Source organism: Zonotrichia leucophrys, chromosome 2 (genome assembly GCF_028769735.1).
Source record: "Zonotrichia leucophrys gambelii isolate GWCS_2022_RI chromosome 2, RI_Zleu_2.0, whole genome shotgun sequence".
NCBI lineage: Eukaryota > Metazoa > Chordata > Aves > Passeriformes > Passerellidae > Zonotrichia > Zonotrichia leucophrys.
Genome location: NC_088171.1, coordinates 48809251 through 48833320, shown reverse-complemented (window position 1 = coordinate 48833320; position 24070 = coordinate 48809251). Strand labels below are relative to the sequence as shown.

General features: G+C 39.5%; 1 protein-coding gene across 1 annotated transcript in view; it reads right to left on the bottom strand.

The window, feature by feature from the left end:
- The window catches only part of EPDR1 (ependymin related 1), a 29971-nt gene that overhangs the window by 2511 nt on the left and 3390 nt on the right, over nt 1–24070 (bottom strand). The window contains exon 2 of the mRNA XM_064704905.1: nt 1594–1802. Coding sequence (XP_064560975.1) covers nt 1594–1802 — 209 coding nt within the window. The remainder of the gene's footprint in view (nt 1–1593; nt 1803–24070) is intronic.

Sequence of the window (24070 nt, the reverse complement as noted above, 5' to 3'; positions counted from 1 at the left end):
TCCCATTGTTTTAGACATCTTAGATCTCTTGATAGCAGAAACTCATAACGTAAAAATTACCTACTGATCATAAATCAGTTCCTCTGAGGAATGTCTGTAACAAATTTTTCTAGTCCCAAGAACACTTATTTTCTCCCACATAGTAGCAATCACACACACTTATTTTCAGTACTTTCAGTTTTGTGTCATATGCTGTAGCACAACCACATTACCAGAAATAAATAAATGGTGACATGAAACACACTTATACTGCATTCAAAGAAAGGATGCCAAGCTAAGCAATATTTGAATATACCTCTTTTGAGCATGCTAATATACCAAAACCATTCTGACCTTAATTAATATGGTTTTGAGTACACAGAAATGGAGGCAACTTTTTACTAAACAAGCCTTCTTTCAGAATTTAGAATAAAAACAGTCATGGTTAAGTATGATGCTACCAAAGTAGCCTGTATCTCTCCTAAAACTTTTATAATTGCAAAAGAAATATAATTTTTACAATTCAAACCAATACTAGCTGAAAGGTAGATAAGTAACTTTCAGACATTATGTTTATGAATGATCATACAGAAAAGCACTGGAGATATAAAGTAATACTAGATAAAAATCACACATCATTAATTGAATGTATCTGCATATAAAATTCCACAAAAATTCCACAAAAATTCAAAATATCAGATCTGAAATAAAGAGGTTATTGGAGTGAGTGATAATTTGCCTCTTGCAGAATACCAGAGGATCTATCAACCTAGTTATAGAGGTCTAATGATCTTATCCTTCATTCTCTACTTCATTTCTTCTACTTTTATTCAAGAAAGAAATATTTTCCTCCAGATAAATGCTCAAGTTCGTAACCAGCCTATATATTAGATGTCCATAACCATAAGTATTGCACTAGCTGAATACTCTCATAAATTTCATGGAGGTTTTAAAATTATTTTTATAGTTGTCTGGGTCATCAATAAACCACAGATTAAACTGAAGCCAAAGTGCTAATAAATCTCTGTGCATTCAAAATCTAGCATACTATACCTTGGAAAATTCAGCCTCCTTTCTTTTACGATGCAAGTGCTCAGCTGCCAAATGCAGAACTAAGCCTTGCAAGAAGACATTTCTTACCAGTACACAGGACAACAAAATTTAGTCATTTATGAAGGATTTCAATGGCTGCAGAACCATGTGTAGACAAACACTGACACCTCCTCTGTTTCTGTTACATAGACTCTAGTTTGAGTGTGCCCCTAATTATAGTACCAATTATTCTCTAGGTAAATTTTGGATATGGGCTGCCAGATTCAGACACAAAAAGATGCTGTTCCATGCCAAACATTTGTATGGCATTTTATCTGTATGATAATAAATATAACACAATCGAGTCCTCTGAACATATTTAATCGTGCTGAAATATGAAATTTTCCTAAAAAAACCACATTGTTATTAAAATGATATTCTGTGCACAGGGCATTTTCATTACTTCTTCCAGAGAACTCCGCGGAAATATGGAAACCTGGGATGAAGCATGAATAATTTTATTTTCCCCTGTGCAGCAGAGACATTGATTATTATTAAAATAAAACAAAAGCATGCACATACACTTCCTGGCTGGTTTTCTGTCAGACCATTCCTGTACCATAACTTCATCTCCAGGTCCCCCAATGTAGTATTGATCTTCATAAGTTGAATTGGCAGGAATATCATATGGATCCCAGGGCTCTGTCAGAGCAATCTTCGAGCAAAGCTTTGTAACTTGTTCAATCTGAAACATCACTGCATCTTTGTAGAGCAATATATACTCAAAGAACCTGAAACATTAAGAAAAAGCAATAATAAATACATATAGTCTTTTTCTATCCCAAGCAAGGAACATTGCTGATATGTAAGCTTGCCTTTGACTTCTCAGCATAAGAACATTTCCACTTGCATTTAACCTTGCCAAACTTTGAGAAATGCTAACCAGTTGGGCTGAAATTTCCCATGCTAAAAGTTTGTCTCAGCTGATTCTTTCCAAAATAAATAAATCAGGCTGAACTGGTTCAGCCATTTCTGAGAACAACAGAACAACTTTTCTGAGAACAACTGAGAGAAAAACATGTTATTATTCCTAGTTTTGTTTTTTTTTTTTTTTTAATAACTGTTTCATTAAAAAGCTCCAGTGCCTCCATGTTTTGGAGAAAGGACTTAAAACCTTGGCAGGGGAAACGTTTTTATTAAAAGTTGCCCAGATTTGGCTAAGTTATAAGCCTTTTAAAAAAATCTGTTTGCATAGGCTGGATAGATTCACTTCTGCATGAATATGGTAGAGCCTTCCTGTGTACTGGTTAGATGTAGTATCTGCCATCCTCACAGATGTTTCTCCATGGCACACACAGCTTAAGTGGGACATGGGGATGAAGGGGGAAGTACATGCTCCCAAGTACAGAACTGAGAGGGTCACCCTCCATAAGGCACAGTTTCTCCCACAACATAGTGAAAAGAAAAAGCAGAGGAGCAAAATAGCAAGGCAGAGATAAGGAGAGGTGTGGAGCTCAATGAGCTTGAGAGGCGAGAAGGTGAAGTCACCAGCATAGATAGATAATAAGGATTTAAAACCAATCTTCTAATGTGACCAAGCCAAGCTCTGAGGAGAGATGATAAACATTTATACAGACACTTTCATCTAGTTACTTTTTAAAGTGGTCTTGTCTACCACCAATACTGTGACATTGCTTCCACACCCTCAAAAAAGAGGTGGTATGGTCCTTACCTTTTAACTGTGCACTAAGAAAGACAGAAGCAGAAAATCAAAATTATGAGAAGTATCAGCTGATCTTGAACACTCAGCTGGAAAGAGCGGAAATTTAACTTCTTCAGGGTACTTTGCACTACCAATCAGTTGAGAAGTTGTTCAAAGCATGTCTCAAATCATCGTCATGCGTGCTCTGCATCTTTTGCAAAAGAACTTAATGGGGTCACTTTCTAAACCCTCCAAAACTCTGCATTCATTATTAGAGGCTTCCCTTGAATATCTCAGCTCAAATACTTGGCTAAAGGCAACTGTAATGCAGTGAGTCTAGAGAAAAGGAAGGGAACACCTTCATCTTTCCATCTGTAATTCCTTTTATCATTCATGATGCTGCCTCCATTTCCTGCAAAAAAAAAGGCTTAGGTGTCTTTGGACACAGATATCTTCTGCTTCAAAAATCTGATTCTAGTTCCTAACACTGCTCATCCTGTGCCATCACAAAGATGGGAAGCTAGTAGAAAACAGCGCATAATTAATGCAATTGAAGAGATGCACAAAAGCAAGACCAGACCCTTCTCTATTTCCCAACTCCTGCATGTTTCTCTTTGCAGTCTTCACATTCTTTTGGGGAGGATGCAAAGTTTACATAAAATAGGGTCAAAACCAAAACAATTTACAATTTTAATTTTTGCACTACACAATTGCACTAGACAGCAATAACTTTACCCACCACTGACACTGTGGCATTTAAAGGTTGCATAATAAGAAATGTCTCAGCATGGTTAAAAGCATCTGAGTAACATTTCTACCACTTCTTGTTAGCATCATTTATTCTGCATGCACGGAAACACAGTAAGGCTAAATGGCCTTAGCCAAATTGAACAGTGAAGGAGAATATAAAATGGGACAAGGAAGCTGACATGATGTAAATTGGGGCCCACCTCTCACTCAAAACTCTGCAAAACATGGAAGGTAGCTTGTCCTGAAACTGGGAACTTCCCCCACACTGCCAAGACTCATGTAAAGAAGCTGACAAACTGCAAGGCTACATATGACCTTCCCCATGTGTCATGGTTTGAGCCTGGCACAGAGCCAGTGCCCCCCATGAAAATGCTCTCACCCTGGTGTCTGCTGTGAGATGTGACCAGGAATAAGCAAAACAGGCTTTAGCTTAAACATAAAGAACACTTTATTACCTAAACTACAGGGAAATAGGGAAAAACTATAAGGAAAAGAAAAAAAATTGAAAACCTTACAAAAACCACTTTCCTCCTCCCCACTACCTGACTTTCCCAATCCGATACATTCTCCCAAATCACCAACTGCCCAGCCTGGCACCACACTTTAGTATACTCAAACTTCAGTTCATGAAGAGGAAAGGAGTCCTTCTTGTTCCATAGGCTTCCCCTGGAAACACACTGAAACCTCGTGTGCTTCCCTGTCACTTCGGCACCGCCCGGAAAAAAGTCCTTTTGCCGCTTGTGACATCTTCCTTCCATGCCCAGTGCTCTCACCACTGCGCATGGCCAGAGCTGCTTTTAGGGTTGTCTTTCAAGGATGCCTTGTCTCACTCCAAAAAGGCACAGTCTCTGCTTTGGGACATCTGTCCCCCCCATATTTTTCCAACCCCCTGGGGCCGGGGGGTCCTCACGATGAACCCTCCTGGTTCTGAGCCACTGCTTCCCCCTAAGTGCAGTCTCTGTGTCACAGGAACAACTGAGTCCATGGCCACAAGAAAAGTCCAGCCAAAAGGCCACTCCAAATCATCTCTCCCCATTCAATCATCTCCACGTTCTTCGGGCCAGGTCCTTGTCTCATCTCATCTCTTATCTCCCTTCTTATTCAGCTTCGAGGAGGATTAGCATTTTTGCAAGGCCCCAATCATGAAAGAAAGGGGTTAAAACTTTCAGTCTCTGTCCCGGAGCTGCGGCACTCCCACACACGCTGCCGCTCCGGCCGGGCACTCTTCCCCCCCCACCTTCTCCTCCTGGGCCAGCTGCTATCACATTCGGTGTCGCCGGCTCTCTCTCTCCCTCCTGGGGGGGAGATGGCTGCCCGAGGGCTGACTCCCTGGGATCTTCCACCCTTCCATCCTCGAGGGGCCTCCTCACCTCCCATCTCTGTCCAGGCCCAGGGCCTACCACGTGGCTGCCCCTCCCCCGCCCAGCAGCAGCGGCTGGACGGGGGGGGGAGATCTGACCTCTTTGCCTCGACGTCCCAAGAGAGCCTGCCAGGGGCAGAGCTCTGCTTTTTAACCCCTGTGTATTCTCGGAGGTGTGTCCAAACCCCACTGGCTACACCAGGTGCCAGTATCAAACTCTCGAACATCCATTGGTTTGACCACAGCTTCCCAGAATTCCCACTTCTTCCTGGTCAAACCACCACACCATGGTAAATAATTCTCCTGCCCATATCTTAAAATATTCCTGCTTTTGCCATGACTTTCACCAAACTTGCCTGTCATTTTCTTAGTCAAAGGCAAGGTTTGCACAGTCATGATGTGCTAATGAAGAATTCAGTATCTTTTTAAACTCTTTTCTTACATAAACCAAACCTGAGATCACATATGGACATACACAACTTTTAGATCACATTTGGTCCAGAGAACATACAAGAACACTAAAATACATTTATTTATGTGTTTTCAATGAGAGCCTACTGACCCAACTACTCTTCAGCTGGCTGCCCAGCAGCTCCCATAAAAGTGGGATGGGAAATGCCTTACAGAAGAATCTATCACCATGTTTGAGGCATCTGAGTGATAAAACAGTGATTTTGTAAAAGAACACAAAACACCAATGTATTAGAAAAGCATTACAAACTACTAAGAATAAAAATAAAACTTATATTTCTTTTTTATTTTAAATCCTCACTTAAAACTTAATTCACACAGAAATTTTGCTTGCATATTTAACAATCCTGCAGATGGCAAGATGGGCATTATGAAACACCGAAGTAAATAAAAATGAGGAAAATGAAAACAAATCAAACTTAGCACTAATCATCCCTCTGGCAGCCATTCTTCAGAGTAAAAGGCTCCACCACAGAGATTTTTGTTCTGGGAGAGGTGGACTGAACATATATGTAGGAGACACCAGTTCTACACATTGATGTGCTGCTGGGATGAACTCTGCCTCTGCAGAAAAACTTGTTCTGCTCACTGTGCATGACAGCCCTGGGTAAGCGGGGGTAAGATTTACATTGTCCTTGTTCAACCCAGATGTGCCTCACATCCCAGCTTTATAGAGAATTGCTCTGTGTACTGGAAATAGCCAGCACAGAAACCTAAGATTACACAGGATCTCAGTTTAACAGCACATGAAAATTGAATGGTTAAGTTGTTATTTTATAAAGAGAAGTACTTACCAGCCAAAATTATTAGCAAAATGTACACAAATATAAAAATGATAATTAAAAAAAATTAAAATAAGAAATATTTTTCTCTTCTTGTTTTTAACCAGCCAAGTCCTTAGTGTACTGCCTCTATTTGTTTTAGGTGCCTGATATTTTATTGGCTTCTTGAGGGGAAGCACAGAGTCCTGAAAATAGGTCTTGGCAAAGAAACAGGAGAGGAAATTATTTTTAATTAGTTTGTTTTTTCAGAAAAATGTAATGTATTTGCAGCCTGCACTCACTTCTAATATTATTTTTATAATAATTGAATTAAATTGTAATTTCAAAAAAGCCCCAACCTAAAAGGAAGTGCCTCAACTAGGCCTCAAATAGGCACCTTGAAACAGATTTGAAGAAGTCACTTGGACAATTATCCTACTTGTCTGACTGAGATTGTTTCTCTTCCTTTCCTATCCTATTCCTGTCTACCCTGCCCTATGCCTCAACCCCATTGTACACTATGGGACTCTCATGATCCTTAATACTCCCTTTGTCTGTGTCTGAAAATGGATGAATTCCAGCATATAAAGACACACATGTTTTTGCTCCCATGCTTTGAAGAATTTCTTAACTCTGGACCATATCCTGCACAAATAACTCCATTGATTTTGCTGGAAGCAATCATGTCAGATAGGTGGGATACAAGCTGGGTTCAGTACTTTCTTCTCCCAAGCTAAGGAAAGCATTTTTCTGAATAAGAGACCAAGTGAGTTAAATACAAAGCTAGAAACCCACAGAATCACACAACCACAAGGTGTTAAGGATGTACTGCAAGGGGTGGCTGTGCATCCACATACTGTCCCAGCTCTGAGACTCCTCATGAAATCTGGGGAGATAGGCAGAGGTCCCTCTCAGGACATAGCCCAGGTAACATAAAGACACACTCCTGGACCCTCACAAAGGCCTGAACTAATAAACTTGTCTTCTGAATAGATGATTTTTTGCATGTTAATGATGTAATTCATAACAGTGAACTATTTTTCAACATTTCTCAGAAAAAAAAGTCGTTAATGTTAAGATCATGCTACCAGCTCCTTTTCAGGGGCTCAGTCTGCATCCTATGCTGGGTCCTTCCCAGCCCTGAAGCCTGCTAGCCTGCCCATCACCTAACCCATCTGCCTGACTCCCAGGGTTTACTTCTGCACTTCCAAGGGCTTCCCTGTGAGAGCCAAACCAAGAAGAAAGGAGCTGCTTGCTGCCCAACTGCCTTTGTAGTGACTCAGAAGAGCAGAGGTGCTGTTAGTGGCCTGGCCAGACCCATGTGATGTATTGAAGAATATCAGACAAGGTCATTTGCTAGAGAGAAGCAAAATAATGGTCTGAGATTGAGACTGGGTAATAAAAACTCTTTCTGTGCTAAATCTGCCTCTGCATAATTTGGCTCTGTGGCTTTGGACAATCAACTTACAGTACCAGAGCCTTAAAATGCTGTTTATTATTCTCCTTTGATTGCTGTAGTACTGGAGAGACACAAATCTGTGATCCCAAACTAGTTGTGTGAGGCATTGTATTAACAAAGAACCAAACCACTAATCCTACCCCAAAAAACCGCTGAAAAAATGGTAAAACAAACCTTACTGAAAAGGTGTAGTGGGGTTTCATGAACCTAGGGCTTTAACCTGTTGATTCCGATTTCCCATCTGTGGCTATTGTAACCTTAAAACTCTCATTCATGTAAGCCAGGACTTATATTACCTAGTAGTATAAAGCTACTGAAAAATGGAAGCAAAATTTTATGCATTATTTGTATCTGAGATTCTGTATTACTCAGCAAGAAACAGTGTTTGCTATTTGATATCTCAAACTGAGGTCACTGCAATTATTTGCAAGTTAACTTTACTTTGGTGATTAAATGAACACTTGAAGCATGTGTATGCCTTTGTGGTACTACTTAATTCTTTGCCAGTTCTCTTTGTAAAAAGACACTTTTAAACATTTCAAAAGGAGCTAACCCCACATCTGACTAGAAGAAATTGCCCTACAGATATCCCAAATTGTCTGTTCTAGTGTGCACAGATAGGTACATCCATATATTTAATTCTTGAGGCATCTTGTATCCTCTTGATAAAGTACCTCACAATGATACCACTCTTTATTACAATTTTTTTTTCTGAAAATAGAGTGGGAGAATGGGAACCTTTACTAGAAGTGTGACTACATAACCCCATCTTCTCAGGTCCTCAGATCAAGAATAGTTCAAAGGAACAAAGCTGCCAAGCAGACATGCAGACAGTTGATAAACACCCATCAGGTCAAGAACATTCATCTGCTTTTGGAAGGATCTGGCAAGCTCATTTCAAAAGGGAGAAGCATTCGTTTTTTAGTATATTTCTGGGAACTCCTTTCCTCTTTCCCATTAAGTTTTCGGTAATTTCAGACTTGTGTTTTTCTTCTGGTATATCAGACCTCAAGAACAACAGTCATTTACCATATTTGATCTCACATGTTTGGCAGTGGTGCAGGACTATGGTATATTGTACAAATACAGGACTGTGCAAATACATGTGACAGTAAATGTAATGTGATATTGTGTAAAAGCAGTATCTTTTAGTCTGACTTAAATCACTCACAGATTGTAAAGGCTCATTTTTTTAAAAAAATTTTCAAGGAGATCAAGCTCCCTGTACCAGGTATCTAATTAACAAGGTATATGAAGAACTTTGACCACACTGCTAGTTTCTGAAGCACAGAAAATTAGCCAATTTAAGTCCTGTTAATAATGCAGTTTGTGTAGAAAGAGAACCTTAAATACAGGAATCAAGAGCTGCAAAGTCAAAGCTACACCAGCTAAAGAATGAGATACTTTTGTGACTTTAATTATGAAACTCAATAAAAAATTATGCAATTTCTTATTATTTTGTTTTCCCATAAATTAGATTAGTTATTTTGGCAAACACTAAGGGAAAATCAACTCTTCAGCAAGAAGCCTGTTTCCTTTGCTGTCCTTTTTTGGCTATTTGACACTTCTAAATAATCCACAAAGTCAAAGCCCTGAGAACAATGCACTGCAATTGAAGTTGAAATTCAGAAAAACAATAAAGCAAGAGGATACAAGATGCATTGCCCTTAATAGACAGCATCTGTCTGTTTCCATAAGTAACAATATATTCGTAACTGGAGCCCTCAGTAGGCAACAATGCAGCTCAAAAGGAAAGGAATGGAAGATGTGGCCAGCATACCATAATGCTTTCCAATGAATCAATGGAATCTCCTCCTAGGGAATATGGTATATAATAGCAGAACCACACAATATCAAAATATACTTGAGGTCAGAGATTATTTTCCTGTTATGGGTTTGTAAAAAAGTCTAGTACAATGACTCTTCCATGAGTAAGTTAATAAAGGTTACTGGAAAATCACATCAGGGCTTAGAGGAGACCAAAAAGAGGGAGGAAGGCCAGGACTCACCTCTCAGTATATACAAACAACCTTAGGAAAGATGAAATAATAAAGAGGGAAATGACAGAGGTACATTAGAATTTATTTATTACATTTTTCACCCTCTTTGTGCTATATGAAGAAGGGAAGTAAATAACTCAATTGGAAGAGCTGATGCTCAAAACGGAGACTTGGAAACGCTCTTTTGAGAGTGCAATTATTTTAAGGCTTTCTGTGAGGTTGTAAAGATGTGAGAAATAGGAAACAGAAATTTAGCATGTAGAGAGCCAGAAAAAGCATGGCTACAATGACTGAGAGTGTATCAAAAAAGGAAAAAAACATACTCAAACATAAAAGACGTACCTGTCTTCCTGTTTTTAATTTTACATCGGGAGGCCAGCCAGGAGCCTGCAGCTTATGCCACAAGGGCTGGCAGAACCTGGGCAAGGCCAGGAGCAATGGTGGCCAAGCGCCCCTAGCATGTATAAATGCTCCACGGGGAGCAGTAGAGGCCAGGGCAGGGCAACAGGGTGTGCTGGATGGGATCCATCTGAGTATAGAGGGAGCGCACACAATTGCTCACCGAGACACTTTCCATCATTTCCCAGCAGTCCTGGCTCACTCAGGAGGTCACAGTTGAGTGGAAGTTAGCAAATATGATGTTCATCTGCAAGAAGGGCAAGGAGGAGGACACAGGGAACTACAGGCCTGTCAGCCTGATGTCAGTGACATGAAAGGTCATGGAGCCGATCACCTTGAGGGGCATTATGCAGTATGTGCAGAATTGGGTCCAGCCGTCAGGGGTTTATGAAAGGCAGATCTTCCTTGGCCAACCCAAACTCCTAGGATAAGGTGATCCGTTCAGGAGATGAGGGAAAGGATATTGATGCATTTAGTAAAGTGTTTGACACCATTATCCACAGCATTACCCTGAAGGAACTGGCTGCCTGTAGTTTGTATGGGTGCACTGTTCGCTGGGTTCAACACTATCCGAAACGCTGGGACCAAAGAGTGGTGGTGAACGGAGTTAAATCCAGCTGGTGGCCAGTGATGAGTGGTGTTCCCAAGGGCTCATAACTGAGGCTAGTCCTGTTTAGTATCTTTATCCATGAACTCGATCAAGTGCACCCTCAATAAATCTGTAAATGACATCAAGCTGGGCAGGACTGCTGTTGATCTGTTGGAGGGTACAATCACTCTACAGAGGGATCTGGACAGGCTGGATCAATGGGCTGAAGCTAATTGTATAAGGGCAACAAGGGCAAGAGCTGGCTCCTGCACTTGGGTCACAACAACCATAGGGAGCACTTCAGGCTGGGGGAGGTGTGGCTGGAAATCTGCCAAGGGTGTGCTGGTTGTCAGCAAACTGAACATGAGCCAGGAGTGTGCCCAAGGGCCCAAGAAGGCCAGTGGCATCCTGGTTTGGATCAGCAAGGGTGATCAAGGCAGTGACTGCCCCGTTGCACCCAGCCTGGGTGAGGCTGCACTTAAAACAGTGTTCAGTTCTGGGTCCCCCACTACAAGGACATTGAGGGGCTGGAGGGTGTCCAGAGAAGGGAAATGGAGCTGCTGAAAGGTCTGGAGCACAAAGCTGATGAGGGGCAGCTTAGGCATCTGGAGAAAAGAAGGCTCAGGGGGGACCTTATTGCTCTTTACACTTCCAGAAATGGGGTTGTAGCCAGGTAGGTGCCAGTGTCTTCTCGCAAGGAAGAAGCGAGAAGACAAGAGAAATTGGCTTGAAGTTGTGCCAGGGGAGGTTTAGATTGGATATTTGGAAAAATTTCTTCCAGCATCATAACAAGCTCAGCAGGGTGGCTGAATCACCGTCCCAGAGGGTATTTAAAAGACCTGAGGATGTGGTGCTTAGGGACATGGTTTAGTGGTGGCTTTGTTGTTGTTAAATTAACTCTTGGACTCAATGATCCTAAAAGTAATTTACAACATAAATAACTTAATGATTCTATTTGTCAGATTTATTTGGAGTTTTCACATCTTTCTCTTAACCAGGGTGTGAGACAGAATATTAAATTGGATGTTAGCTCTGCCCCCTATGAAAGTATCTATTTTACACATCAGAAAGGCATAGAAGAATGAAGTTCCTTAACTAAATTAAAATACTCTCCCTTTTCCACATACATATTTAACAATAAAATAATAATAAAAAATAAAAAATATTTTTTCAACTAGAACTGGGTACTGCAGCTTCTTACATGTCAATTTCTGTTTAAAAACAGAGAAGGATCTTCATATACCAGAAACAGGGATTACATGTATTTCAGGAGCCCTATAATGATCTTCATCGAGATTGTAAATACTATCATGCATACACTTGACCAGTTAGTTGCTTTTCAGTATGCATTCCTGCAGAAAAAGTAATCATGAAGCAGTCTGAGGAACAGATTGCCCTTTGGAACAGATGGGGATGAGGTCCTTATTCTGATAGATCAAACTTTTATTTCATAATGGAATATTCTCTGGAAAAATTTGTGAGGATATGTACTTGTACCAGATTGCTATCCCAAGACGTAATGATTTCCACCTTCCATCTGCAATGCTTTCCTTAAGAGGGATGATTCAGGTCTTTCTGATATCTATCCAATATAAAAAAATAAAAAGACTGTGACTGTTTTCAAGGGAGTTTGGAAGTCAGGCCAGATAATCAGATGCAACAGTTCGAAAGCTAAGTACTTTTCAACTTTCCAACCTCCATCCAAAGATATGAGTATAGCTTATTGTTAAATAAACTTTGTGAAAGATGGAGATTCATTTCACTGGAAATACACGCAACATGAAATCATAGCACGGAACTACACTCATCCTCCCCACCACCAATGTAAAAATAACTTCATTTCAACCAGAAGTCTTTGCGCAGGTCTTTTTCTTCCTTCAGCAGCTATCAATCAAAAGTCATACTGTTAGGTGAGTGCACAAATTAATGACTGGATTCAAATACAGTGTGTCAGTGTGTTAAAATTCCAGGTGGAACTGACTGAAAGTGTGCAAAACAGAAGAAAAAGAAGGGAATGTCTGTGTGAAAGAAAACATATAGTTAGGGAAGATGTTAATTGCTATATGGTTGTAAAGGAAATGGCATATTCCCATCCTTCCATACATACCCACTGCGAAGTGGTGCAGTGCTAATTTAGAAAGGGAAGTTTACAGTTCTGGGTCCATTAGGAGGTCATTTATTCTGCTCTGCTTAGTCCTGATGAGACCAGAATGCTGATGTTGCTCCTGGTTTTGGATGCCTCACTTAAGGGAACAGATAAACAGATAGGACAGAGTTCAGAGAACAGCAAGGGCAGTGGGATGTTTAACAAACAGGACCTATGAAGAAATTGAGCATGTCTGGTCTGCAACAGCAAGACTGAGGTATGATGATAAGATGGTCAGTATATCAAAGCTAAAAATTAATATCAACTTTTTTCCATGTCACCTGAAGCAAGGAGGACTTACTTAGGAAATACTCTGAAAATGTCTGTCTTCTTATACTCCAGCTTTTACAAGAGCTGGTAAAAATATCAGGGATCAGGGACAACCGATGTAAAGCTTTTCTTCTCCAGGATGGAGGAACAGGTTATATGGCAACTTGGGGACCTTCCCAGCCTTACATGTAAGTGATTGGAGAATACTGATGGCTGCTGGTCTTTTTTTTTGTAACAGACCAGCTCAATCAATAAATCCTGATATTATAAGACCTGAATTCTTGACACTGCTACCTTCATAAAGATGGTGAACAACCTTTGGGGATGACTTCCTGAGACCTCTCAAATGCAATAGTGGCACTCTCTGAGGAGTCTCAGCAGAGGGCTCCATCTTATTTCACACAGGAATTTCAGAGATGGTGCCATCTTCTGTACATTGGTGACCTTCAGCTCTGTCTTCCTGCACAATTATCTCTAATTACACCATCACACTGTTTTCACTGCCTGAATGAATTAAAGACAAATAGTGCCTAAAATCAGGACTGGTAAGATAGGTGTCAAATGAAACACGTCCAGCATTCACGGGAATAATTAGAAGGTTGAACTATCTGTTAAACTTGCTCTTCACAGAACTGTTTTTCTTTGGTCCTCTATTGAGTTATTGTGCTTTTTGTTATGGCAACAACTTTTCCACCTTAGTGGGGGGTGGGGAGTGGCTTTCAGCAGTCACCACAAGCCTACTGCCTGTAGAAACCTCCGTAAACAATAGCCATGATGCAGCACAAGAAACTGGCATGTCCTTAAAAATCAGCTGAGCTGAAAATACCCAAGTAATTAGAAGATGAAAATTCATTTCAAAACCTTTCTCTTCAAGTTATTAGGACCACATCAGTGTGTTTGATACAGAACTGTTTCCCAGGTTATCTGTTAGTCCATCACAGAAACAACAGTTGCTGAAGACACTGCAATCAGCTAAAGGAAGCATGGTTAAGCACACATTTCTATTTTTAAGAATGTTTATAGCTATTTCAATTTTATTAAACCCCTGACACGTTTATTTTTCATTCAAGGACAGTTCTAAGAAGCAGTAGCAAGGAGGGCAAGACCTGTAAATAATATTGGTATAAATATACTACATTGGCACAGCTGAAAGTTTTCCATTACTCGGGAAAAGGTCACTAGACCTATTGAACATGTTTAGACTACCCATGCTGCTTAAAACATGACAAAAATAGCTTTACCATTTAGAATCTGACACAAATACAAACTGAAGTCTTTAGCAGGCTGGTATGTTTACCTAATTTTGGGGTGTTTTCCTGACATGGAGCCCAGTGTCCTACATGCACACAACACAGGGAGCCACAGTTTTCTTTGAGCTTTGCCTAATCATATGAATTTAGAACTTTTGTGCATGCTCAAAGTCTTTTCCTTTACCATTCCTATAATCATAGCAGACATTAACATAACTCGTTTTAAAAAGAGAAAATGACTTTAAAATTATTTCAAAATTACACACTTTCATATTTGCATATTACAGTTTTTTGCTGTTCTAATTGCATTATTTTATATACTTAATGGGCAGAATTTTCAAAACTGACCAAAGTTTTGAAAATTCTATTTTGGGCATTCAACATGAAGATACTTAAAAAGGGAAAATTTTCAGAGGGATAGCATTTATTATTTTCTAAAATTCAGTCTGTCAGAGTAAACATTGCAAAATGGAGGTGACCAATTTTACTAGACACTTTTTTTTTTTTATTCAAAGACTGCATAAGAAACTCTTGAATTCTCTCTCCAGAGAAGCATATGAGCAGAAATCACTTTCTGCCCATCAGATTTTCTCCCTCATCCCTCATGTTTCCAACTGTCAAGAGACAATTGCTCTTTCCACATCATAGGAGCAGATCCTCATGTAACTGCTGCTGTTTGCAATTTCCATGCATCAGCTATGTAATTAGAGAAAAATACAGCTCAATAACTCCTTCTCCAAAATTATACATGAATCTGACCCAAAGTCTTGTGAAATCAGCCAGAAAAGTTTCATTGATTTTTACAGATGCTACACCAGGTGTTCCATTTACAAGAAAAAATAAGTTGAAAAAAGTTTAAAACCCAGCATGGCTATCAACTTATCTCAAATGGGCAACAAAAGGAGATGCTGAAAGGTAAACATAACATTTTATGCAATCTCACCTACACAAAAATATATTTCCACAAGTTTTACACAACTTTTTCATATTCTGTGCTTTGTGATATTTCTTTTTCTTCTCCCTTATAGTGTTCTGGGCCTTGTTTTTAGGCAAAGTAATGAATATCTTTATATCCTTAACTGGAAATACCTAAATTATATGAAACATCTTTTTGTCATAAAAACTCTCCTTTAGGAAGGCTTTTTTTATGTACTATCTTGCTACAGCTAACTGGACAAAAATTCTACAACTCTGAGAGTATGGAGACTTAGAAAAATTAATTTGCTTATGAGAAAACTTTGGAGCATTTTCATTTATCCCTTTGTTTTCTGGTCTGCTGTATTGTGTGGAGTACTTGATCTCCCATATTTCCTGCATTGCATTAACCATGTAGTTGGACTCATCCAGGGAATAGGAAAGTGGTTTCTGAGGGAGGGAGGTGCTACTGAAGCAACCAGGGGAAGAGAGAATGGAAAAATCTTCTGCACCAGCCAAGCCTCATGTTGTTACTGCCTGCCCCAGTGCTCTGCACTGCAGGTGTATCTCAAGGGCATTGTACCTGGAGGCTGCTATGATTAAAACTTGATTTCTACATGTGCTACTTCACTACAGACAGCTTGGGCTAATGATTTGAGCTGACTTCATTGCTTATGCTTGATGCTTGTTCATATACTGTACTAAGATCCTGGTAAACATCATATACATATTGTAATGATGATATGTTCTTTTGCTTTTCATATTTTAAGGGACATTAAAAAAACCTCAAAAACTATCTACAAAAATCATCTATGGAGTTTTGCAGCCTGGAAGTGCATTCCCATATTTGGGGGCATGAATCAAGCTTATAAGGCTGATTTTCTTCCATTCTTTCAGAGGAAGGAAATCCAAAGAACCAAACTGTGTTTCAGACGTGTTAAGACTTCCAAAACACAACAAGACATGGGTCCCACTTGACCCACCATGGATCCCTCTACCTGGCTCCAGCTAAGCAGCTGTGGTACCTACATTTTTGAGGCAGTGCCTGGAATATCATCTGACTGTATGCCACTTTGACTTGGCTTGACTATGCTAGCACAACTTAAGTGACAGACTGGGTACTCTGAACATCTGTAGTGACCAATTGTTTTCTTCTTCAGAGGACTAGATGACTTACTTTAGGAATTTAGGAACTTAGAATAACCTGGCTATGAGGTATATACCTTGTGAAGTCACCTACTCTTAACACTCAGTGAAACTAACAAAAAATGTGTATGTCAATAAACAAAGAATACACATAAATGTATTGAGACTCAATATCTTCATACTTACATTTGGTTTAGAGATAGGCAGAGCAGAAGTTAAAAAAATTAGGAACTTTTTTATCTTCTGCTGTGTTGAAGCAATTAGGTGGTCTCTCACATTTTCCCTCTTCAATAGCAAGGGGATAAACTTAATGCAATAGGGTGTCTCCGATCTCATACCCTTATCTCCTCTCACTCCCCCTAATTCTTTTTTTTCATCTATAAAAAAACCACGGGAAATACCTCACACTTCATCAACATGTTATCTGAGTTTGTGCATTCCTCTATTCTCTGGAAGAGACAGGATAACAAACCAGTCTGGCTTTGTAAATCCTGTGTGGTTTTGTAAGCACAGGTACTTAAAATGATACAAGGAAGTGTCCAGATAATCACAGAATCACAGAATGCTTTGGAGTGGAGGAGACCTTAAAGATCATCTAGTTCCAGCCCCCTGCCATGGGCAAGGACATCTTCCACTAGACCAGATTACTCAAAGTCCCCAGGTACTCTCACAAATAAGAAAAAGAAATTACTTTCTTGTACAGAAGATGTAAGTTAACAAATCTGGATCTAATAAAATAGTGATACATTATTTTGGAAACTAATTCCACTAAGAATTCCTCAATCTGTACAGAATTCTGCTCTACAAGTAAGTATCCTCTGAGAATTACCATAACTGCACAGCATGAGTAAACTTTCCAGTGCTGGCTGCCTACAAGTATGGCAGAATCCTAAGTTTCCTGGCAGGAAAAGTATCTAAATATGATAAAACCACAGTTGAAAATAGTATTAGGAGATACTGAAAGAATGAAAAATGAAATCTTTCTTCATTGTGTTCACTGGGTGGACACTGGTCTCTATGAGTGTTTAAAAACCTTTAGCACTGCCATGCACAAAACTGCCCTTGGAAAATTCTGGGGAAAATCTGGCCATTCCCCCTGAGAAACATTAATTTCTGAAAAGACAGGTATCCATACAAACAGTAGGTCTCCATGCAGACAGACTACTTAAGAAGAAATTTCCAGCTGTTTAGCAGCCATACAGGTCTCATATCAGCTTTCCTGTGTTTGGTTTCACCAGAATAAATGGCAAGCAAGACACATTTTCAGAAGCTCCAGTATCTACTGAGCCATCTCATTTTCAGATGAAATAGCAGCTGTGAATTCCCACAAATAACTGGCAGAAGGACAACAAATTAAGGCTTGCTAAGTGTGAAAGCACCAGAACTGACAGAGTAAGGGATGGGTAACATCAGAGACCAAAACCTCAGTGGAAAGTCTTATTAGTGGTTTATCTTCCTTGCTATCTTTTTTTAAAATTTTTTATTGCAGTTGGTCCCAACCTCCAAATAAGAACAGACCAGAATGAAGACAGAAGTTTTTGTTCTTTATCTTTCTGGTAAGGATTACATTATTTGGAGGTATTTGGAGCCCTTTTCATGTTACTCCATTAAAGCCTTAAGAAAAATGTACATTAGAAAATGGTTTGTTCCAAACAGACAACTTGAAAAATTAGTTACAGACATCAAAAAACTTTTCCTGCTAAGGCAGTTGACCGTGTGTTTTGAACATACAGTCTGAAGTATGAAATAATATTTGGCAACAGCTATAAAGGAACAGATTCTGAAGAGCACATTACTGCAACTAGAAGTCAATCATTAAGGGTCAGTGAAGCCATTTTTGGAATGATTTACTTGTGAACTATTCAACTGACCAAAAGGTAAATATGCAGAGTGTTATTACAATGTTATTTTTTAAATTAAGTGAAGAAGTAAGTAACCTTAAAAAGAGATGTTGCAATACATGTGGTAATATTGGTCTTCTGCATTGTTTGCTATCTATCATATCATCACATTCCATTATGAACCATCCTCAGGAAAAATAATACATATAGAAAATAAGATAACTAGTATGTAGACAATATCACTTTCCATTTGAGAAGGGCAAATGAGTTTAATGAACTTGAGGACAAGCCACTTCTTAGATGTTTCATATTAAAAAATAATTTGAGCAGCAATGAAGAGATTGCTTTTGTTTATGATTTTGGGAGAAGCTAGAGCAAAGAAAGTTAAGCTAGAGCAAAGAAAGTTTCAGTCTTCTGATATCTGAAAGAAGGCAGCAATTGAGATTTTTACTACTCTTTTAGAACTCCATAAATACGATGTGCTGTTATCAGTCTTACATCACTCTTTGGGGACAGTTGGGTTGAATCAGACAGTTATACAGTCCTACATGTATTTCTATTAAGCTTTGAAACATGTTCCTTTTTTAGTTACAAAATAAAACAGAAATTTAAAAAAATGCAGACAGAGCTCCAAAATCAACATTATTTGGTATCTCTCGATGATATTTGACAATCTACATCTTCTTAACTGCTGGAATCTTACATGTTATTTTTTTTCAGAGAAGAAATGAATAATCCCAAGATTGCTGACCCTCATATGCCGAAGAAATAAGCTATACACATGCAGTGTGGCATCTGCATACGTTACCATGAATTTTCAATCACTCCTTCAGTATGGCAGTGTATACCACTGACCCACAGCCACAGGGTTGATTGAGGTGATTTCCAACCTATGCATCCAGTCTCTTCTGTTCCTCCCACATGGACAGAAGGGCAGAAATTCAGAGGGATCCAAATTTCAGACAATCATTAAACCAACAAGGAGCTATTCAGTGGGGAAAGGCAGAAGGCTGGATGGAAGTTCCCTCTGGGCTGGATTAAGCCCACAAAACATAGTCTGGATGATGCCAGAATGGAAGGGTAAATTTCATAAGGAATGAAAGGGATAAAATAAGCTTTCATGAAATGAATAGCAAAGTAGCTCCCCAGACATATGAACTCTTAGTAGCCAAAGACTGAAAAATTGTAGTAACTACAGTGTGAGCACTGTACAAGAAGAAAATGCCTGCCAAATTCACGTTCTGATGCCAGAAATTTTTAAAATTATGAAAACACATAAACACAAATCTGTAAAAGCATAAATATGGTCATTGCTAAGCTATGGGAACAACCCTATTGACTGTAGGAAATGTTGCTAGTAAAATTCTCACAGCAAAAACAAGAACTGCAGAAGTTACCGTACCTTTCTGATTTTTTGTGATACATGGGAAGCATCTTTTAATAATTGAGTGGGACACAAATCCAAATGTCTGCACATAATACTCAAAACAATGACTGAACTGATTCTCAAATAAATGTTAGCCAGGGATCTTTATTAATGAAAGATGAAAAAAAAAGTGTGAGTTCACATGAAAACAAATCATTCCTTCTTTCTTACTACCACCTGTAGTAAGAAAACCATAAATTGGTTTTGGACAAGGACATTTAGGCTGCTGTTGGAAACCCCCAATTTACTCCTGAGTATGAATGTATAAGAGGGACCAGCTCCAGAAATTAATACACTACTTAAAACAAAGAGTGTCTCTCATGTTGAACCTTCAACACTTTCACAAATGGGAAAAAATTCTTGGCAGAAAATCCTGTCCCTGACCCATGACACTCAGGTATGAGAGAGTGACCATGATACAGTCAAGGAAGCATCCTCTGGAGCCTCAGGACAACACAAAATTTCCCTGTGGAATCTCAGATCTCAAGTCAACATACATATCTCTCCCCTGGGGCCATGGAAGTGAGGCAGTGAACAAAAACAACTGAAAGAAGCAGGGCTGCTTGGCAGTGCTGAGGAGAAGTTTCACTGGCCACTGGTACCTTCACGTTATGCAATGCCACGCTGGGCATAATGCTCCTTATTCTAGAAGAGCCAAAATATTGCACAAAGTGGCCCTGTTTTACCCAGACATCATCCCCTCCCCAGCACATCAGACACTGTACCATGCCTTGAAAACACTCCGGAGGAGAAAATAATTTCCCCTTTGAGTAAAGAAGAGCAACAGGTAAAAATACCTCATGAGAGAGAACTCCTCAAGTTGCTAAGCATGCGATTCCTTGCAAATCTATGGGTAAGGCCAAAATGAAAGTCATCTGAAGACAGGGATGAAGCTGATAAAGATGATGTTCAGGAGTTGGATTGTTGCTGCTGCAGCTACACAGATTCACAGCTGGATGGCCTCAAGTCTGAATAGCTCAGTATTATTTATTATGCCATGCCAAGGTTAGCCACCAGTCAGTTTATAGCAAAATAGAGAGCACAGAAGGATACCTGAACCATACCTTTCAATTTTGAATCAACCAATGACTTGGCATACCAAAAAAGGCTTAATAAGGTACATTTCACTGACTTCACTTCTGGGAAAATGTCATCCAGTTAAAAACCTGTCCCATGAAGATAATAAATGGATAAGCCTGTTGATATACAATACAAATCAGATCTGTATCTGGAAAAGAAAATATTTTTTTTACCTCACAGAAGCCCTATATTAGAAAATTCTGGTTCAACCTTCAGAGGAGATACTTTTTCACATGAATGGCCTTTGGTCCTGTGAGAATAGGTGTGATGTTTTCAGTTGTGACATCTGAATTGCGTCAGGCCTGAAGCTAAATGGAGTCCAAATTAAGATCATGAATATAAAGATGTCTTTCATTGTGTCTGTTTAGCTTTACAGTCATGTCACCATCAGTTCTGTGACCACAGAACACTGAATCTCTTTCTATTCACGTCCACTTTAAATCTCTACCAAAAAAGAAAACAAACAAACAAACAAACAAACTCCCCATAAATCAAATTTACAGTGATTTATCTTCTGAAAACATTGGTCCAAATGATAGATATATAGGCATATTGTATTTTCAGTGCAGTCCTTGTCTTGCCTTAAGGTTTTGCTATAATGTCCAACAGTACAAAATGAGCCATAAGTTTCAATGCAAAAACACATTATTTCAAAAATTTCAAATAGACAAGCAAGAGATTATAAGAGGGAAGAAAGAAGTAATTCCCTAAATGTAAAGGGTTTAGATGGATAAAATGCTTAAGCCAATCCACTAGTATCAAGTACAACATTGTGTTAGTGACTACCGTTTAACATCTTTTAGAAAAACAAAACTTTTAATGAGAACCTCTGTTTCTTAACAACATCCAGGAAACAATATCTAGATCTCATGTGGTAGTAATGACCCCAGTGAGTGTCTGACAGTGGTTTTTAAGTACACCAACCAGTGCGCTAGCAAATTATCAATTTGAGGTTACTGGACATTTTATCTACATTTTTTCTCTAGCTTTAAAAGGTTTTGTGGATTCCGCTATTTTGAATTTAAGAGGCAGTTTACTCTGTTCAGTTTGGATATGTACTGTGTTTTGGTATTGTATGAAATGGCTCCAGAGCACTTAGCATAAACAATGGTTTCAAGAACACTACACTAAAAAGAACAGCCATTTCAAAGCAATGGATTTGCTTTATTCATACTCAGGTGTTTTTTTATGTTTTTTTTTTTAACTAATAATGATGTTGTTGTCCAAGGAAGCATAGCACACAAGACAGAAAAAGCTTTGCTAAGCTAACAGTTCCCAACTTCCTCAAACAGAGTCCACTTGTTTGTTACTGATGCAGTTCAACGGCTGAAGAATTTCAACTGCCTCCCCCGAGCAGTGTTTTCAGCTCCCCAGCCAACCCACCTGTAACAACAACAGCAATTAAATCCAGTGCCTTCCTGAGCTGTATAGCCTAGCCGACTTCCAACAAGACCAAGAACTTGGAAAAGGGAATGACTGCTGCTGCCTGGGGGCAGAAACAAACAGAATGAACAGCTGGAGTGAGACGAGATGCGAGATGCTCCCCCTTGCAGCCATAACAGATCACAGTTCACTCCTTGTACAGTGCTCTTCTCCAAGGAACCAGCTGCCTTGGCAGGGAGCATCACTGAGGGACTCAGTAAACTGACTTGTTTATTATTGGCTTTGATGGAAAAGCAAGAGTTAAGGCTTTTACAGCCAGCCCTCCATACCTCACCACATAATTCTCATTAGAACAACTGAGGCTTGCTTCAGGGTATTGCCTGGCATCTGACAGTCAGTGTGCATCCAGCACAACAGCTTTCCAAAGTCACCTTTCCAAACTCACAGTCACTAGCAGCAGCAGACACTTGAAAAAACACCTGACACCTACAGGAGCAAATAAATACAGGAGGTCTAAGCACCTTCCTTCAGTTCTTTTTCTCAGAAGCGAGTTATATACACAGCAGCTTATGAAGAATTTTAGGTCCCAAGAACTCAGGTTACTTTTAGAGAAACTGCTGAAAATTCATTTCTGTTTCACTGCAAATTAAGGTTCTCACAAGTCTGCACTTTCTACATAATCTATAAAAAATGGAACTTGGGTTCCTGGGCAACTTGGCCAATTCTGAAAATTTTACCCGTGACAGTCTTTTATTCCCCAAAACATTAAACTGCAGAAACCACTCCCAAAACCAAGTCTGGGAAACAAATTTGCAGTTGCTCAGCGTAGCTCAATACTTAGCCTATTGAGTCACCACAACGACCACAGAACGGATGGATTATACGATTTTAATAGGTCAGACACCGCTGTTTTTTCCTTTACAATCACACATCCTAAAACAACTAAAAAGTAGTTAAGTCAGACACGTGTGCCCACACTCTGTTTATTTGGAAAAGTCATCACCTCTTCTCCAGATGAATGTTGTTATATTTGCACCTGACCTTATGCTGCCTCTCCTCAGTCAAGGACAGGGATTGACACACACAGGCAAAGAGCCTGCCAGAATAAGAGACTTACTTCTCTAAACATAGCTTTGTCACTCCTCTATCACCCCAGCAGTTTGTGTGGCCAGGTGAGGAGTTTATCATCCCCTTAACTGTGCCTATCTTTTGCAAATATGATAGAACTAAAGGAATTGTTAACAACATGTACTTCTGGTTTATAAATTAACACTGATAGGGTCCCTCCTGATTGTTCTTCTGCTATGCAGTTACAGTTTTTAAGACACCAACCCTGACAGTTGCAAATATACAGGCATCTCAATGTGCTGAGTACTGTACAATAGGCCAAGGAGGTTACTGTTAAAATACATGCATAGAAGAAAAAACAAAAAAGCATTTTCTTCCTCCTACTCACTTTCTTGACCACATGGACATTTTTTTCTTGCCACCATCACATTTCTCATAAGACAATATGTTATTGGGCCTTCCCTGAAAATCACTCCATGGAAAACAGTATGGAAGATAAGTGTGAAACTCTGTGAACACAGCATATGGCAAGTATGCCACACTCCAGCTCTCAAACACCACCTGTACTATTTCTGCTCTGCTCCTCACTTCATGTTTTTCTTTCTTCATAACTGAGCACTAACACCTGTTGAGTGGCTTCAGTAGTGCTGAAGAGCACAACCCTTGCTCTATTTCTCCAAGAAAATCAAAGGTGATGGACGACATGAAGTTCTGGCCACAGTGCAGTCAGTAGGATTTTTTGTCTGGACTTCTTTGTGCCAGGATTTCGCACCAGTTTGCAGAGATGACATACTCAAACCTACAGCATTTGAAGTTACCTGCTGGTAAAAAGAAGGTCCTGCTCCATTTGAAAACCATGCTGGTGACTGCTACCTATTTTGTAAGTGTCCTGGGATAAAGGCCAACAGATGGTTGAACAAGAGTGAGGAAGGTTCAACATCCAGAGAGCACAAGAGGAAGTAACTTCATATAGTAGGCCACAAAGGACTAAAAAAAACATTCTGTGTTTAACAGCAGGAACTCAGCTTTGCCTCAAGAGGTCT